This window comes from Perca flavescens, chromosome 8 (genome assembly GCF_004354835.1).
Source record: "Perca flavescens isolate YP-PL-M2 chromosome 8, PFLA_1.0, whole genome shotgun sequence".
NCBI classification, from domain to species: domain Eukaryota; kingdom Metazoa; phylum Chordata; class Actinopteri; order Perciformes; family Percidae; genus Perca; species Perca flavescens.
The window spans coordinates 5,738,632-5,756,907 of NC_041338.1; the positions used below are offsets into that span (position 1 = coordinate 5,738,632).

At 43.0% G+C, this 18,276-nt stretch overlaps 1 protein-coding gene across 1 annotated transcript in view; it reads left to right on the plus strand.

Moving 5' to 3' along the window:
• The first annotated feature begins 217 nt into the window (after positions 1 to 217).
• Positions 218 to 18,276, plus strand: part of znf423 (zinc finger protein 423) — a 167,392-nt gene continuing 149,333 nt past the window's right edge. The window contains exon 1 of the mRNA XM_028585597.1: positions 218 to 1,470. Within this exon, the coding sequence (XP_028441398.1) occupies positions 1,431 to 1,470 (40 nt within the window). The 5' untranslated portion in view covers positions 218 to 1,430. The remainder of the gene's footprint in view (positions 1,471 to 18,276) is intronic.

Sequence of the window (18,276 nt, forward strand, 5' to 3'; positions counted from 1 at the left end):
AGCATAGCTCATCCTCCATAGCTGAGCAGTGATTTGTGATTCGATTACTTGTGCTGTTCAACCACCCTCATTTGTTTGTCAAACTTAGCCTACTTTGCACGTTTTAACTTTAGGGTTTCTTCCACATCCCACTTTAATCCAAGTCCATATTTTCCCTCTGTCTCCTCCCACTGTTTTCTCGGAGTCCCTGTTGTAGTTGTACCGGTCGGCCACAGCTTGGCGCTGTTGCCTAACTCTCCCCCTGCTTCCCCTCTCTCTCCCCGCCAGCCCAGCCTGCCTCTCTCCTGCCTCTCTGCCTCAGCCAACCCGGGCTGTGCCGAGCTGCTCCCTGCGGGATCAGAGCGCTCCCCCGCCGGGACCCTTCTCTCACATCCCCCTGCTGGGACGCGGCTACATTTCCAGCCAAGCACTGCCTGCCTTGGCTTTATTATGTGTGTCTGCGCCGCAGCCCCGCCAGCAGAGGCAGGCAGAGGAGGAGGGAGACTGGTAGCCAGAGTCAGGACAAAGAAAAAGCAGGGAGACAGAGGCTAGCGAAGGGTTAGATTGGTAGAAATATTAGGCTGCTATTAATACCGCCGGTAGGGCATTGAGAAATATTAACAAAAAGAAAGCTTGGGTTAAAAGCAGTAGGCTATTCTCGGGGTGGAGATGCTGGGGAAGAGCGCAATGTCCATGCCACCAGACCACCACCACTGTCTAGTGTAGAATAGCGGGACGGAACACAGGAGGCTGGTCGGTTCGGTGCAGCTTTCCCGAAGGAAAAACCAAACCACAACAGACTGAAATAGTTTCGATAAACTAAAAAGAAAATAAAAGCCGCGAGGAGCGCGTGGGAAGAAGCCACGTTTCATTTTGAAAGCTATTTCACAGTATCCGTCGCCTCTCTTCACCTGGACCGTCACGAACCGCTGTTGCACCGCCACCTCGCACTCGGACGGCGCCGCTGTCACTTTTCTTCAATTACCGCGCGGGACTCAAGGTGTTTGCCGCGCGCGTGGCTGGCAGCTCGCGCCCCGGTCTATAGTGCTGAAAAAAACCGGAGCGGCACGAGCGCCCGGGCTGCACAGGAGAAAGCAAAACGTGTGCGGGGGTAAAAGAGAAGAAACACAAAAAAGCGAGTCTGTGTCTGCGCCGAGGCACGTTGTAACGAAGAAGGGAATATCAACGGGAAGTTGTTCCCGTTTACGCTACAGGTTGCGCGAGCCTCCAAGCCGCTTCCACTCCCGGTGTGGGTGGTTTGTTGTCATTTTGGACTAACGGCCGTTTCCCAACCAGAGACAGAAGCTGTCGCATTGCAACAGGCGAAGAAGCAGCAGCAGCGAATTTGTGGAGGAGGAACCGACTTTGTCCGCCTGCATGGTTAGCTGAAAACACGGAACGGAACAAAAACAATTAGAGAATAAAACAACTAAAGCTGTTCGAGACCAGAGATGTCGAGACGGAAACAAGCCAAACCGCGCTCTGTTAAAGGTAAGAAACAGTTTTATTGTGTAGCCTATATCTCACGTGAACGGACACTAGCCTACTAGGATACTCTCCGGAGCAGGAAAGGAAGCCAACGCGACCAAAACCACGACCAAGATTTCACGTCCAACTCTGATGCTTGTTAGCTAATTCAATTTAATTTCTCCCCCCTCCCACCCAAGGGTTCCAAGCAAGGGTTCTGTTGTAGTTTTACAACAGAGTTAAATCAGTGTCTCTCACAATTTAGGCTACCTTTGCAAAAATAGTGCTCACTTTTACGGTTGGTTCACTAGGCCTAATTGTTTTGGTCAGGATATTGTTATAAAAGTGATGACTTTGTAAGGGTATAGTTCAATGTTAGCCTACTGTCTACATGTCGTTTGAAATGGTCAAATCTTTGTCAGAAATGGGCTTTCAGTTCATCTCTGTCCGCTGCTCCACTGGGCTAATTGTTTTCAATTAGCTGCCACACTGTCAGAACTTGAAAGACGAGCCTACACTGATGGTGTATCTTTTCTGACAGCGTGGGTTGTCTTTTTTTGGATCAATTTGTCGTAATTCACTTAGTGGGCCCACGTAATCTGGATTATTCCCATGTTGAGGTGTATTGAACTTGTTTTAAACAGACCGTTTCTGCTTTGTTGTAGTAAATTTGGCTGGTTGACCCCCAAACCAAGTCACGTAGCCCCCATGTCTTTATAGTTTCCCTTTAAACCCAAATAATGTTAAAAATTGGTTATAGATTCTAGTTTTAGCCTAATTTACCCCCCCACACACACACACACCTTAAGGGAGATGCAGTGTATTGCTGGACATGAATGTGTTTAGTCTTGGATTTTAAAATATTGCTGTAAATATTTCTCAGGTTTTCAGGCCTCCCTTCCTAATTTAAAAATAAGTCCTGCGAGGTTGGGCACATATGAAGACTAACTGCAATTCACAGATTTATTTTATCTAAAGTTATTAAAAGTCTAATCTTAACTTAAAAAAAGCATTATTATTATTTTTTACTAAAGGAAGCCTCAGTTTCTCCCAATACCATAAAATAGTAATCATTGCAGTGCATGGGTGAGTGGGCATCTTGCATGAGGGCATGTGGTGGCCTTGGCCTCCATGTTTCCTTTATGGGACCCAGATGGGCAACGGGACGGTCTGACCATGTGGTTTGCGCCCCCATGTTTCCTCCACCATATAGGTTTTCCATTTCTTTGACTATCTGGGTAGCAAGCAGATTTCGGACAGGGGTTTAAACTGGGTTTTTAGTTTGATTAGCAGCATGATTTCTACTGGAGGATTGCAGTCTCTCCTACAGGTTGTGAAGCCAAGCCCGTTCTATCTGAGTCCAGGCAGGTTTCATTTTGTCAATAGTAGGAGAGGCATGCCACACATAAAGTACTGGAAGCCTGTGTTATTGTGGTCGCTTTGGGATACGTTTGTGGTTGTAATATCTTTCACTGTGGGCTATGTGTGCCGGAAAACTAAGAAACAAGTTGTTTTTTTGTTCAGTCCACAGAACAGGCCAACAGGGCTGTGATTGAGAGTGATGCGGTAGCTTGCAGATTCTACAGCCTCCTCAGGAATCTACTGTAAAAGCTGGTTTCAGTTTTCAGTTGATACATGCTTCCCATATTTATATTTAGCCACTAGCCTATACTAAAATTTGACTAAGCATGAAAATAATGAATGCCGTTTGTAGTTAATTACAACACTTAATGGTTTAAATGGATATTTTATTGTATGAAGTGTAAATTTGAGGGGCACTAAAAGAGAATATCCAAAATTATAACTTTGACAAGCATGATCTTACTTATTTTGTAATTTGTGAAGTATTTTGGAGAATCTTCTATCTGTTTTTCCTCTTTGTGTCTGTGTGCAGAAAAAAGAAATGCATTGTTGCAGTGATTGGAGGCCATGGCTTTTACACTAAATAAGGGCATGCAATTGATTAATCCTTTACCCTTATGAATGTCAAATGATAAAATGGTTATACGAGCCTAAACTGATGTCCTAAAATTGAACAATCAAAAACAAAACAAAAACAATGGATTCATAATTGTACGAAATGGAGAAAAACAAGCAAATCTTCACATTTATTAAAGCTGTAACAACCAGTGAGTGTTGAAGAGCTAAAACAGTCACGATCAATCAATTATCAATCAAGTTATCGTTTCAGCATTTGTTTACAGCAGTTTGTATGAATGTACATTTGATTTCCACTTGATTTAGCATGTGTAAGATGTGGTTGTTATTGCCCCCCCCTGCTGTAGCGTTGGTGATGCTCGGTGCAGTTTGTCAGAGAACAGATCAGCTGCCGTGGACCGGTAAATCTGTGTGTGTGTGTGTGTGTGTGTGTGTGTGTGTGTGTGTGTGTGTGTGTGTGTGTGTGTGTGTGTGTGTGTGTGTGTGTGTGTGTGTGTGTGTGTGTGTGTGTGTGTGTGTGTGTGTGTGTGTGTGTGTGTGTGTGTGTGTGTGTGTGTGTGTGTGTGTGTGTGCGCGCAACATCTACATTCTTGTATTTGCATGCATCACGGTCATGCACGCCTTGTGTGTCTCAGTGTGTGTATGAGTGTGTGTGTCATTAAGGCAGCCTGGTCTCAGCAGCCTGGATAACGAGAGCTTAGCTTTAGTCAGGCAGCCAAGCGAAGCAGAGCGAAGCAAAGCTGAGGCGGACGACCACCACTCGGTGTGTGTGTGTGTATGCGCGCGTGTGCGCACTAAAGGTAGCACAGTCCTTGTAGTCTAGCTTGCATAAGCACCATGTGTTTTGTGTCTGTTTACTCATGCATCTGTGTGTGTACATGCGTGTTGCTATCTCCCCTCCACACCTTGCCCCACTGACAGCTTGGCAAGACCTGGCATTGGGGGAGAGAGAGAGAGAGAGAGAGAGAGAGAGAGAGAGAGAGAGAGAGAGAGAGAGAGAGAGAGAGAGAGAGAGAGAGAGAGAGAGAGAGAGAGAGAGAAGGGGTTGAAGGGTAAAGGGGAGAGAGAGGAGAGGTATTTGGGGGCAGCACAGTGGCACACAGCAGGTGAGTGGGCAGGAAGGAGGGAGTGATGGGAATCCAGAGCGAGGTGAGCATCGCCGGGGGATTATCTGTGTTTTCATGTTCTTCTGTCTTTCACCTGCTCACCCAACTCTGACTGGCTGGCTGCCTGGCTGGCTTACGGACTTACCGGCCAGCCAGGCATGCCAAAATAATAACAAAGAAGCAGAAAGTCCCACCATATCCTGCTTTAGATTTGCACTGACTCTAAGTGGCCCTGGTCTGGAAAGGATTGTTTTATTTTCTTAGAAATGAAATTCATAGCTTATGGGTGAGGTGGTGATAGCCTATAAGACTGGGTGAAAGGGCTGAAATGTTCTATTGTGATGTAGGTCATATCATATCTTTTGGGGTAATTCAATAAATAGTCAATATGAAATAACCACACTGTAAAGTCTATTTTTCAATACTCCTATGTCTCATTTTATTAAGACCTTTTTAGTGCAAAATGAACAACATGCAAGAATCAGAATTTAAAGCGTCGTCGAAATGACGTAAATATTGCCGCAAAGCAGTTCGGCCGCTGGTTTTTGAACATCGGGATAGGAAGATATCTACGATAGACATTTTTATACCGTTTTGACAGTATATAGCGTCATAACGCTCAACCCTATGGTGATCTTTTATTGTCGCTTTAATTAGTCACAGTTTTCCTGAATAGGGAGATCATGGAAAGGGGATGATACCAAGGGTGTAACATTGGGTTGAGAAGTGCGGGACACACACACAAAACAGGGGGTCTGGGGGGGGTCCTCTGCCAGAAAAATGTTTTTGATTTGAATCCCGTTTCCTGCATTTCTACATACATTTATAGGGAAATAATTAAGTTGACCATAATGACATTATGCCAGAAAGAATAGTACTAAACTAACTGTATAAGAAAAAGCTGTCTTACTTTCTTTATTGCTTAAAATAGTGGCCAATCACAGAGACTTATAAATAAAGTAATATCCAACTAATTTGAAAGTGGGGGGGACACAAACAGGATTTTCAAAAGTGTGTGTATGTGTGTGTGGGGGGGGGGATGTTCCCCCTGTTCCAAGTGGAAATTACACCCTAGGGTGATACACTTGCCTGTGACCCACATATTCATCATTTCGGTTGTTTCAAATGGCATTTTCTGCTTTAACCTGACTTTAAACCCAAATCACTTCAAATGTATTGCTATCAATAACAAACAAGTGTTATATATATATATATATATCCCTGGGAGAGTGATGTTTGTTTTTTAAAAGTAGTTTGAGTTGTTAGAGTGTGAGATTTAGGGCATGGACAGTAATGGGAAACACGGATGAACATTATGCATTTGGTTTGGTCATTTTTTTTTTTTTTTCAAGGTCTGTTTATTGTTTTAAATGTATTCAAATTTTTGTTTCCTCTTTGTGTACACTCCAGTCTGTAAAGGCTGCATATGCAATAATCTAGAGCTGTCATTTGGATTGTAGTTTTTATTAACATTTTTAGCAACCTTTTTAGAAAATTAAAATAAATATTTTAGTGCATTGCTTTGCAAAATTTACATTATTATTATTATTATTATTATTATTATTAGATTGTGTTTTTTGATGTACCAATCTCTAGCCGCAGTATTAGTTTTCATATTACTGCTCCTCCATGTTTCACCACTGCAACTTAGTTCCTCTGATGGATTTACTTGACCAGTCTAGCCTTTACAGTGATTAGGCCTTGTTAACAGTGGGGGGACTTGACTAATTGCAGTCTGTTAATTGAACATGGACTAATGGCGTGATGATGGGCCATGAAACTAGCTGATGGGTTAGGAGAAAGGAGGGGTGCGCCCGGAGGAAGACATGAGAGAGCACAGCTTCTCTCTTATCAAAATATTATTTCAATGGATTAATCCTTTTTTCAATGTGTGTCTTTAGCGAGGCGAGGCAGCAAAAATCTCCCTCTGTCTGCTCAGGCAGCCTCGCTATCCTATCTCTCCCTCTCTCCCTCGCAGCTCTAAGCCCCTTGAGTCTCTCATGCATTATGTAGCGATGATTATTACTTAATTACACATTAATAAATCCGCTTCATTTGCAGGACATTAAACGGGAGTTGAGCGCATATGACAGGGAGATGGAGGAGAGCTGGGGAGATTGGAGAGGGGGGAAAGGAGGGAGCACTTACTTTCTAACATTTATTTGGTTTGTTTAGAGTGTTGTTTAGAGTCAGTGGAGCCAAATGAGCCCTTTGACCAAGAGGGAGAGAGAGAGAGGGAGGTTTGGTTTGCTTTCGGTGTATGTTGAGCCGAGCTCTTCTGGGCTAATGGCATCATTTCCGCTCAATCTCCTCCTTTCTCCATCTCTCTCTCTCTCTCTCTCTCTCTCTCTCTCTCTCTCTCTCTCTCCCCCATCCTTTCCTAATTTCTTTGGTTCCACCAGTTTGTGTACGTTTTTGCCTACGTAAACAGATTTTCAGTTGAATTACCAAGAACGTTTTATTCAGCTGACTGACGTACTGTGGCTGCTGTTTGCACTGGTCCTGTCACCTCTGACCAACCGGTCACTGGTACAGTGACATGCTCGTGTGTCTATTCACCCTTGATACTACTTCACCTCCGACCAAAATTATGCCCATGGTTTGTCAAGTAATACATTTAATCCATTATAATTGTACAACATGTTGTGCACTCTGCTGGATGTGGTAAGTTTTTTTCTTTTCTTTTTTTTCTTCTTCTTCTATGAACAACGTTGTGAACGACACAAAGAGTTTGAAGAATTTTAAATGATACCCCGTCCCACTTGTTTGTTGTTTTGGCCAAACTGTTGGCACTGTTGCTAGGGAATTACGTGTCTGTACACTAGGACTGCGACTAAAGATTATTGTCGTTACTGGCTTTCTCACCCAAACAACTTCACACTCAACACTGCGATTCCATGGGTCCTCTGAGTAATACAACTGCCATAGTTGCGTCCCATAGCAATGCTTTAGTATACATGCCATTTGCTAACTGCTAGCTATTCGGGACCAGGCATGCCGCCCTGCAGTGTAACGGTTAATAAGGTTCCCCTATCAATACACTACACAGTGTGTAGTTAACACACCACTTACAAATATATCCAGCAAAGCTCAAGAGCTAGCCTTTGACAACGCACTTCCTTAGGTCCTCAGTAATACACCCGCCAAGGGTGAAGTCGATCAGATGAACGTTAGTCAAGAAAATCAGAGGACAGACCTACATACAGACAGACAGATTTCTTCCAGTTAGATCAATCTGCTAATTATTTCCTCTTATAATCGATTCATTGTCTAGTCTATAAAACTGAAATGAAATTCAAATTACCATCACAGTTTTCCAGAGCCCAAAATAACATGACTTGTGTCATAAAAATGACAAATTATTGATTATTAAAATAGCTGCAGATTCTGTTGCTCGACTCATCAAATATTGGACTAATGGTTTCAGCTGTAGCCTACACCATCTTACTGTTTAAACACTGGTTACGGCTGCATGATAATTCATGTACTGTAAGTATGTGATTTTAAATGTAATAAGAGACTCTGGGATAGTAATTATTCATTGCCTGGAGTTAAAGTTATTGTCAATTAACTGCTCAAGACTTTGAAATTAACAACTGCCAACCCACCAAATGTGGGTAAAAATTAATTGTGGTGGGAAATGTCATCAAGTTACAAGCCATTTGGTGGTTGCTGAACCTAATTATGATACTCATACAAAGGCAAAACAGAACTGACCTGTGCAAAGAGAAAGTCATGTGTACATGTATGGACAATGTCCATTTGTGTTCATATAAGCGCTGTGGAACCTACTTTCATCCCAATAAGTGACAGCAGCATCAGTTTGGTGTGTTTAGTCCAGTGCAGTTAATCTCTAATTTCTCTTCCTTTTTCTCCCTCTCCTGTCTATTTCTCTCTCTCTCTGCCTTTCTCTCTCCATCTGGCTTTACCATTAGAGTAATTTAATGTCACCCTTTGGCAGAGCACAGAGACATTCATAGGGCGACTGGCTCATATAAAACTCAGAGACCCTACACATGTGGCTTGGATTACTTGAAGACAACAATATGTAATTTTGCAGGTACATCGTATATGTGTTGCGAGGGAAGGCGCCGTAAATGCCTTTTTGCTCTTATTAACACCCAAAATTTGACAACTTATCTTGTTTTTGTTTGTGCAGCTACAAATAATGTTAGCAATAGTGCAATCAGTTTGTGTATAAAAGCTTGTATTGGCTTTGCATTAAAGCCTGCTGAACCATTAAATGGCTGTCTGAGAGCTTTGTTAGAAATTCCATTGACTTCTCAGCAGGGGCAGTTTTGAGTTTTTGGTAATTGTTTTTTTAAATGGGACAAAAACAAGCTAATGCAATTGGTGATCGGTGGAGCCCAGCAGTACCATGCATTGAATGTAATTGGACTCATGTTGATCTGCACTCAATTAGAACCAAATTAGTACACAATTGAACGCACAGAGTAGAACAGAACTAAGTAGAGTAGGTCATTTTTTATGGAAGACATTTTGACATGTCACAGTAAGACAAGCACAGGTCTAAATAATAACCTTAATGATTTCTGAATTACATTTAACTGCTTCGGTTTCAGGGTCCATGGAATTGTGCACGTTTGCTCACTGTCACACTGTCATGGGACACAGAGCAAAATTGAGCCATCATTAAAGTTAATAGTTCGCCTGTCCTTTTCCCACTGTGACAAGTCAAAACGAGTAAAACGTACAGTCAAATTTATACTGTTCCTTGTCTTTGCCGCAAAGTATCAGACAAGAACCTCAGGTATATTGAAAGAAGAACACCTGTGTAATTGGGGATGCCTGCTGTAATGGTTAATGGTCTTGGTAAGTACCATTCCTCCATCAGTGTTGACCAACAAAAATGAGGTTTTGTCTGAAATAATGGATGGGAGAAGGTCATATCGTGTGTGTGTGTGTGTGTGTGTGTGTGTGTGTGTGTGTGTGTGTGTGTGTGTGTGTGTGTGTGTGTGTGTGTGTGTGTGTGTGTGTGTGTGTGTGTGTGTGTGTGTGTGTGTGTGTGTGTGTGTGTGTGTGTGTGTGTGTGTGTGTGTGTGTGTGTGTGTGTGTGTGTGTGTGTGTGTGTGTGTGTGTGTGTGTGTGTGTGTGTGCTCATCTGTGTGTCCAGAAAGGGTGAAGTCCCTCAGTGAGGTGTGTGTATGCCAGCGACAACTCCTTATCAGCGGCCTGCCTGGTGTAGTTGTGCATGTACGTGTGTGTGTGAGAGAGTGTGTAAGAACAGGGCGTCATGGGCCAGGACTGCGCCATTGTAGCAGCTTAGCTAGCCTCGTTTATCAGCTGCAAACTCACTGGACCTTAACACACACCCACCCCTCTGGAGACACACAAACACGCACAGTGTAGCTGAGCTCTGTGCAGGCCCATGCCCTCAGCTTTTAGGAAGAGAAAGATGATGCTGGTGTGACTACACACACACACACACACACACACACACACACACTTACTAGGCAATCCAGACCTAGCTTGCCAAGTCCGTATCCCCCCTCCACTAGATAGTGTCAGAGGATGTGGGCCCTTCTAAGTTTCCTACAAGGCTGAGTGTGTAAGCATCTCTTACAGCCTTTTACTAAGATATAATGCTTGTGTCTTTGTTCCACACTGACTGTTTGCCTGCAGTGTATTTGTCTCTATAGTTTGGGGTGTTTGGTTAGGTCGTATGTCCTGTGTTGTCTCAGTTAACCTAACTGGTGTAGCAACTAAAGAGGAATTTAGTTATCAGTCAATTTGATCATTTGTTTAGTCTTTCATGTAAAATATAATAATGCTAGTCATCACAAGTAACTATAGCACAGAGTAATGTCGTAACGTTGCTGATTTGGGATGAGCAGCAGTCCAAAACCACTAAAGGATTTGATCTACAGTGATATGCAACAATGGAAATCAAATCTTCTTTTCTTTTGTTAAGTCTTTGGAAAGACAAGGATTCCACTGACAAGATTATGATCTGGATATGGCCAGTAGGCATTCATGTATATGATAAATGATGTGGAACTGGTATGGGAGCAGGAATAATAGCTTATTATTTTGGACATAATTACAGTCATTCCTTTCCTCATCCAGCCCCTTGTCCCCCTCTTCCTTCCTTCCCTCTCCTGCAGCCTCTTGCATTTCACCTCTCCACTCCTTCCTCCCTTCTACTTTGCCTTCTGCCTCCCTACCTCCCTCTAATAATCCCTCCCCCCTTCCTTTTCCTTCTTATTCTGTACATTAAACATTAGTGGTGGGGGCAATTAGCATTGCCCCTCTGCACACCTGGCTGTTGCATAATATATTTATTGGGCTACCCTCCCTCCCTCTTTCTGACACACGTACGCGCACATACTGCTGTTGATGAAAGGCTGACTTTTGGGAAATGGGAAGTGTGTGTGTGTGTGTGTGTGTGTGTGTGTGTGTGTGTGCGCGGCCTATGAGGACTTATAGAGCTTTATGCCCCCTGGTCTGACCCTGCATAACCTTAGTTTGAGCTTCAAGCCAGGGCAAAAGTCACTGGTCTAGTCAGGTTTTTAGACAAAATACTTGTTCTTTATGAATTTTGTTTTTGAGTCGGGTATTAGGGCTGTACTATATGGGGAAAATATGCGATATGCGATAAGGTTGTTAAATATTGCGATGACGATATAATTTGCGATAAACAAACAGTTATCGAAGTGTACTCAGTTCTGCATTTCTGCCGCTTCAATTATTCAACACTTTCAACAAATTGAACATTGAGTTGAACATAAAAATCACCATTAAAAAAGAATAAATTAAAGTGTAGGCTAGTTTTCTACCGATACTCCCTTTCATCTAACTTAAAAAATCTCTTAAGTGTCGTTTCGCGATATGTTGCAGCCTTTCGCAATGTTTTTTGTTGTGCAAGTTGATATCGCGATAACAATACAAAATTCTATTTTGTGCAGCCCTATCGGGTATCCAATTCCGTTTTTTTTTTCCCTAAACAACTTTTTTTTTGGCAAAGTAAGCCTCATGCATGGTCTGTGCCAATATAGCATTGGGGTTGCATGTCTACCAATTTCAATATGTACAGCTGCTTCGTCTGAATAAACAGCCATGGTCTCTGTTTTTTTCTCCAGATTCATCCACTCAATTATTTTGTCTGCTTGCCTTTCCTACACACACACACACACACACACACACACACACACACACACACACACACACACACACACACACACACACCCACACACCCACCATGGACCCAGACTAATGTGCATTGTCCTCAGAGTGTGAAGTCTTCAACAGAACAAGCTGCTTGTGTTGTGTTCCTTTTTTATAGGACACTCTGCCGGGTCTTTGTAGTGTGCCCCATTATAGACCTACCAATGCTTCTTTTTAGTGCTTGAGTCTTTAGTTGGTTTTTCGCACTCTTTTCCATTCACCTCCCAGTCAAAAGGCAAGGGCGCCCTGCTGTGAGACATACAATGGAGCAAGAGCGAGCCGGAGAAAGTGAGAGAGCAAGAGAGCGACAGCGAGAGAGACTCCATGCTGAATAAGAAAGAATAGAAAGGGTGTGTAATGAAAATAGGAAATTGTATCATTCCTCCATACAATCTTCATCTTCAGTAACGTTCATTGCAATTTAATTATCCCCCGTTTTTGTAACTTAAAATTATATTCTCTTTTTAAAGTGGCAGTGTTCAGCAGATTAGCAGATCAGTATTTTTTTTTTTTTCTTTTTCAGTCTACTGTGTGATTGTCTTTATTCACAACGTTCCACTTCCGAGATTGCTCCGTTGGCGACGGAAATTCCGGCAGATTTCACTCATTTAGGCCGGATATCGGTTACCTTGGGCTTTCTTTGTGTTGACATTTTAAACTCCGGTCGATTTATGAGGACTATGGTTAACCTTTTCTCAGATCTCTTGGGATAAATCCAGACAGCTAGCTAGACTATCTGTCCAATCTGAGTTTTCTGTTGCACGACTAAAACAACCTTTAAACGTGCACGCGTTCTACCAAAACAAGTTCCTTCCCAAGGCTTTTTTGCAGAGGCGCCATTGCTCCGTACTACACTTACCGCTGCCCAAGACTATTGTGATTGGTTTAAAGAAATGCCAATAAACCAGAGCACGTTTTCCTCCCATCCCGGAATGCTGTGTGGACTTAGCCGGACCTTCCTCTGCAGCACTGTGTTTTTGCCGGGAAACTCTGCTCCCCGGCTTCAAAGTCAAAGACCTCATCACTACGTGGCCCTCAGCGTTCTTATACAGCAGCAGTCACTGTGGTGCATATAGCAAAAAAATTCGTGCTTACGAATTACAGTACCTAACCTTTCGTAGCTACAGTACAGGCCAAAAGTTTGGACACACCTTCTCATTCAATGCGTTTTTTTATTTATTTTCATGACTATTCACATTGTAGATTCTCACTGAAGGCATCAAAACTATGAATGAACACATATGGAATTATGTACTTAACAAAAAAGTGTGAAATAACTGAAAACATGTCTTATATTTTAGATTCCTCAAAGTAGCCACCCTTTGCTTTTTTTATTAATAAGGGAAAAAATTCCACTAATTATCCCTGACAAAGCACACCTGTGAAGGTAAAACCATTTCAGGTGACTACATCATGAAGCTCATTGAGAGAACACCAAGGGTTTGCAGAGTTATCAAAAAAAGCAAAGGGTGACTATTTTGAATAATCTAAAATATAAGACATGTTTTCAGTTATTTCACACTTTTTTGTTAAGTACATTATTCCATATGTGTTCATTCATAGTTTTGATGCCTTCAGTGAGAATCTACAATGTAAATAGTCATGAAAATAAAGAAACACATTGAATGAGAAGGTGTGTCCAAACTTTTGGCCTGTACTGTACATGTACGAATGGTTCATGAGAACAGCCTCTTCAATGACAAGCAGGTTCAGAAAAGCCAGAGTGACTTTACTTGTACTATGCGGAAACAACCACAGAGCAGGATGAGGCGGTGTATTCTCTTGTACGTCTCTAATAAAAGCTTCATGCCTGTATCAAGTAGAGATGTTCCAATACCGATACCAGTATCGGTATTGGCTCCGATACTGCCTGAAACGCTGGTATCGGGAAGTACTGGAGTTTATGCACCGATCCGATACCACGTAATAAAGCCCTAAAGAAAATCTACTTTAAAGTAGTTTGTTTATGTTCTTTTTCCGTTATAACTGACTGTCAAACTGGACAATAAAAGAAAGTTCTGTGGCGTTCATTTTTGTGTTTGTTCATGTTTCACAAAGATAGAAATAATATCACATCCATACAGGGATAATAGTATATAGTTGTTTAAACGTAATAAATATATGACACACTGGTATCGGATCGGTACTCTGTATCGGGCGATACACAAGTTCAGGTATCGGAATCGGTATCGGGAAGCAAAAAATGGTATCGGGCCATCTCTAGTATCAAGACAGAATGAAATAGAGAGACGTTGTTGGAGAGAAAGTGGTAGAGCAGACGGAGCATAAGAGATTGCATAGTGTGATGGTGTGTGTGTGTGTGTCTCTTGGTCAGCGCTGCACAGTTTTAAAAATGCAGTACTGTCTGCCTTAGAATCATAGTTGATAAGCAGTCTAGAGTCTAGCACACCCAGCCTCCTCTCCTCTCCTCTCCTCTCCTCTCTGTTAGTAATAGAACTTTTCTAAAAAAGCTAATTACTACATTGGTAAAAGTAGTTTCATTCATTTCTTATTCATTGCATACTGAACCAAAGGGTTTTCTCTACCAAAGCACATTAGTGGCATTTCTTTTTTTTTCGTGGTACGTGTAGGTGGCACTGCAGCTTAAATGCATGTCGCCTAAAGCTGTATCTTATAATGAACTTTGGCACTTGGGATAAGAATCTCTATGAGCAAACATGAAGATTATTGTAGACTGGCCTGTTCTCAGTAGAGTTTGTAGATATTGATCATTTTGCACGTGGCTACCACCTTGTCTGTGACTGAAGCACTCCTATGTTTCAATCCTTAGTTGATTGATTGTTTCTCTCATCCTTGGGACTGAAATCAGTTCCAATCAATGCTATCTAAGCACATATTAGCAAAAAACGTTGAATGTTGAAAAAGGAAAACCACATTTTGTGTTTAGGATAAGATGCTTGATTATACATCCGCTCAAACAAACAAACAACCAGCCACGCTTCAAGCGCACACGCGCTGTGTATATTTTTCTTGTTACTCCCAGAAGGAGCGTGACGAGCAAGTTAATCTATCCGCCAGCGATGCGGCATGACACAAAGCTGTTTATTTCCCTTTTCCTCTCTGTGTCACTGTCTCTCTCTTTCTCTCTCCTCCTGTAAAGCCTAATCAAGTTTGTATCAAGCTAAATAATGCCTTAGCGTGAAATTGGTGTCTTCAGTCAAAAAGCACTCCCCAGCCTGTACTACAAGAGAAGGCAATTATGTACCCCTCCCTACCCCTCCACCCTCCAGCCCTCACTGCTCTTGTTGTTCATGTAGTGTGTGTGTGTGTGTGTGTGTGTGTGTGTGTGTGTGTGTGTGTGTGTTGGGGTGGGGGGGGGTTAAGCAGTTATAGTGCATGCATATTTGCAGAATTTGTCTGGGTTTTTCTTGACAACATTTGAGTCTGTGCTCAGTTTGGAGTTCAGTCTTCCAATGGTGAACTTGGTGCCTTTTTTATTGGACTTGTGTGTGAGTCCCAGTATGTAATGGTGAGTGGAGGCTGCTGGGGGAACTTCTAGTTCAGTTATTTCTGGAGCCTTCCCCAGAGTCGAGGTACTCCAGAGGAATGCTTTCCCTCTCCTCCTCCTGCCCTCTCTTCCTCTCTCTGTCCTACTCCTTATCTCTCTCCTCGCTGGCCTCCTTCACCTCTCTACTTTCACCTCACTGGTGCTGTCATCCTCACCTCTCTCTCACCTTTCCTCTCCACCTCTGACTTCCCTTTGCTTCTTTCTTCTTACTCTACTCTCTTTATATTTTTTTCATTTGTTCCCCCTTTACTTCTCACTATCCTTCCTTTCCTCTCCACGTCTCTTCTGCTATCGATTCCTCTTCCCACCACACTCTCTGACAGACAGAAAAACAAATGTCAGATCAGAGAGGCTCTTTAATCTCAAGCTGTGTTGTTTGGCCCTGAACATTGTGTGTGTGTGTGTGTGTGTGTGTGTGTGTGTGTGTGTGTGTGTGTGTGTGTGTGTGTGTGTGTGTGTGTGTGTGTGTGTGTGTGTGTGTGTGTGTGTGTGTGTGTGTGTGTGTGTGTAAAAATGAGTTATTTCAAATGTTGAGAGGTGAATGTGTTGTGTGTTAATAAGCAGCTCTTAGTTGTAAATGCTTGTGTATGTTTTTTGCATACGGATTATTTCATGCACATACACATGTTTTTGTGTACTGTATGTGCATGGAAGACCCACTATACAAGTAGGAATATTTCACTGAAATTTACAAAAGATAAAACAGGAAAGCTGATGATGTTTATACCCATTTTCAGTGATTTCATTCACTTTGTTTTAGGCCTTTTTTTTATTTAAGATACTTTTTTTGGTATTTTAGGCTTTCTATTTGATAAGACAGCTTAGACATGAAAGAGGGGGGAGAGAGAGAGAATGACATGTAGCAAAGGGCTGCAGGTTGGAACCGAACCCGGTGAGGACTGAGCCTCTGTTTATGGGCGCACGCTCTACCAGTGAGCTACAAAGGCGCCCTTCAATATAGATTTAGATATATGTGTAACAGAAAGCAAGAGAGCATGTGTGTTTATGTTGTCATATGTTGTTGGGGGTAAGTTTTTGGAATGTTGGGGAGGTTGCATTGGACAGCACACAGCATGGTTTAAAACAACAATGACCTCATATGCAGCAAGAGACAAAAGATAAGGTGTGAGGAGCAAGATGGGTGAAGAGATGAGGGGAGATGGGATGAAAGTCGTGAATGGCTGAAAGTTAAATAATAGCGAAAACTATAAGGACACAATCAGATAGTAGAAACATTTTGGGTCAAATAAGAGAGGGAGAGACAGAGGAAAAAGGATGAGTGAGGAAGAGTAGAAAAGAGGCAGCAGAAAGAAAAAGATAGAGAGGGCGATGAAGCCTGTCCGCCAGGCTTTGTGGGGTTGTTGTTCTTTCTCTCTGCCATCCATCTAAGCCCTCTGCTACCTCTGTCCCTTTACACACACTCTCACATACAAAAGCATGCACACACATACACTGACACTGTCCCAAACCCCAGACTAGCCTGGTGTTTCTGGCCAGTGGCTCAGTGCTTGGGATGTGTGTCTGCATGTGTGTGTGTTTATGTATTTTAAGGCTGTTTTGTTCAGAATGCAGGCAGGCAGAGAGAGCGGTTTTACTGCTGATAAAAGTATTTGGTTAATCAGCTTCTGTCCCCGTCCCCTGGCTAGAAGTGTGTGTGTGTGTGTGTGTGTGTGTGTGTGTGTGTGTCTGTGTGTGTGTCTGTGTGTGTGTCTGTGTGTGTGTCTGTGTAGCTGTGTGTGTGCATGCTTGACACAGGCCGTTGAAGTTAGGGGGGCTCCCGGGGGGCGGGCTGGGGATGGAGATTGGCATCAGCCCTCGGCCAGTAGCGTCACAAAGTCGTTCCTGAGGGACAGGAAGGGCGGCCAATGAGAGAGTCCCTCCGCAGCTATAAGGCGAAAGGGGGGAGGTGGGGGATAGGAAGTGGGTTGGAGAGGGGGAAGTAAGAGGGGGAGAGGGAGAGAGACAAAAAGGGAAGAGTGAGGAAGAAAAAGAGGGTGTCTAGGATGAGAGAGAGAGAGAGAGAGAGAGAGAGAGACAGACCAAGAGAGAGAGAGAGAGTGAGTGAGTGAGTTGGATGACAATTACCCTCTTGACTTCTGTCCAGCACTGGTTGTCAATCAGCTTGCCCCTCTGGGAAAAGAACCAGCGTATCATTGGCTACAGTGACCCACATCCCGCCTCTCTGGGCCGCTTGGCCAATTCATGATTGGCCACAGTGACCCGTTCGTCAAAGAGATCTGGGAACATCAGAGCCTGGGCTGCCTTGGGAATAAATGGCCCTGATAGAGAGCGTACATGCCTGTGTTGTTTAGGAGGGGGAAAAGACAAAGGCTTTTCTTATTGAGGCTATAAGTGCTTTCATGGGACAGAAGATGAGGAGAGACAAAGATAGAAGGGGTGCAAGTGGGAATCTGATAGAGGGGAAATGAAGAGGGAGGTGTGGAGGAGAGATAGAGAAAAGGAGAGACAGAGGGACAAAAGGGTGATGAAAAAGGATGGATGTTAGAACAAAGTATGGAGGCTGAGCAGCGGTCAGGGGAGACAAACTTAGGAGATGGAGGCAGAGCGACAATAGTGAAGAAGGATGTGGGTAATGAACAACAAAAGACAGAAAAGACAAGTGAGGGAGGGATGGAGGTAAAATAGATGAGGTTGTAAATACAGGAGGAAAAGATGGAGGAAGAGAAAGAAGACCGTGGAGAGATATGTGCTGTTACACTGCTTTGTAGTAGTGTGTCTGTTAGTATAATTAAAGGACAATTCCAGCGCAAAATGAACCTAGGGGTTAATAACATATTAGCTTCTAACGCTAGCCTTCAGGGCAGAGGGTAAATTGCTATTTCTACACCACTAACAAGGCTCAAAATAGCACCACACTTCAATGGTAGCATAATGAGGGTCCCTACATGTAAACCGAAGCATTGAGAACTTTGTAAGTGTACAGACAGTTTATTAAAAAGATAGATTATAAAGACCGTAGCGTTCATGTATACATGCAGGCGCCATTTTGGAAAACAGTCATGTCCAGTCAAACCCTCTGCCCCGAAGGCTAGCGTTAGAAGCTAATCACCG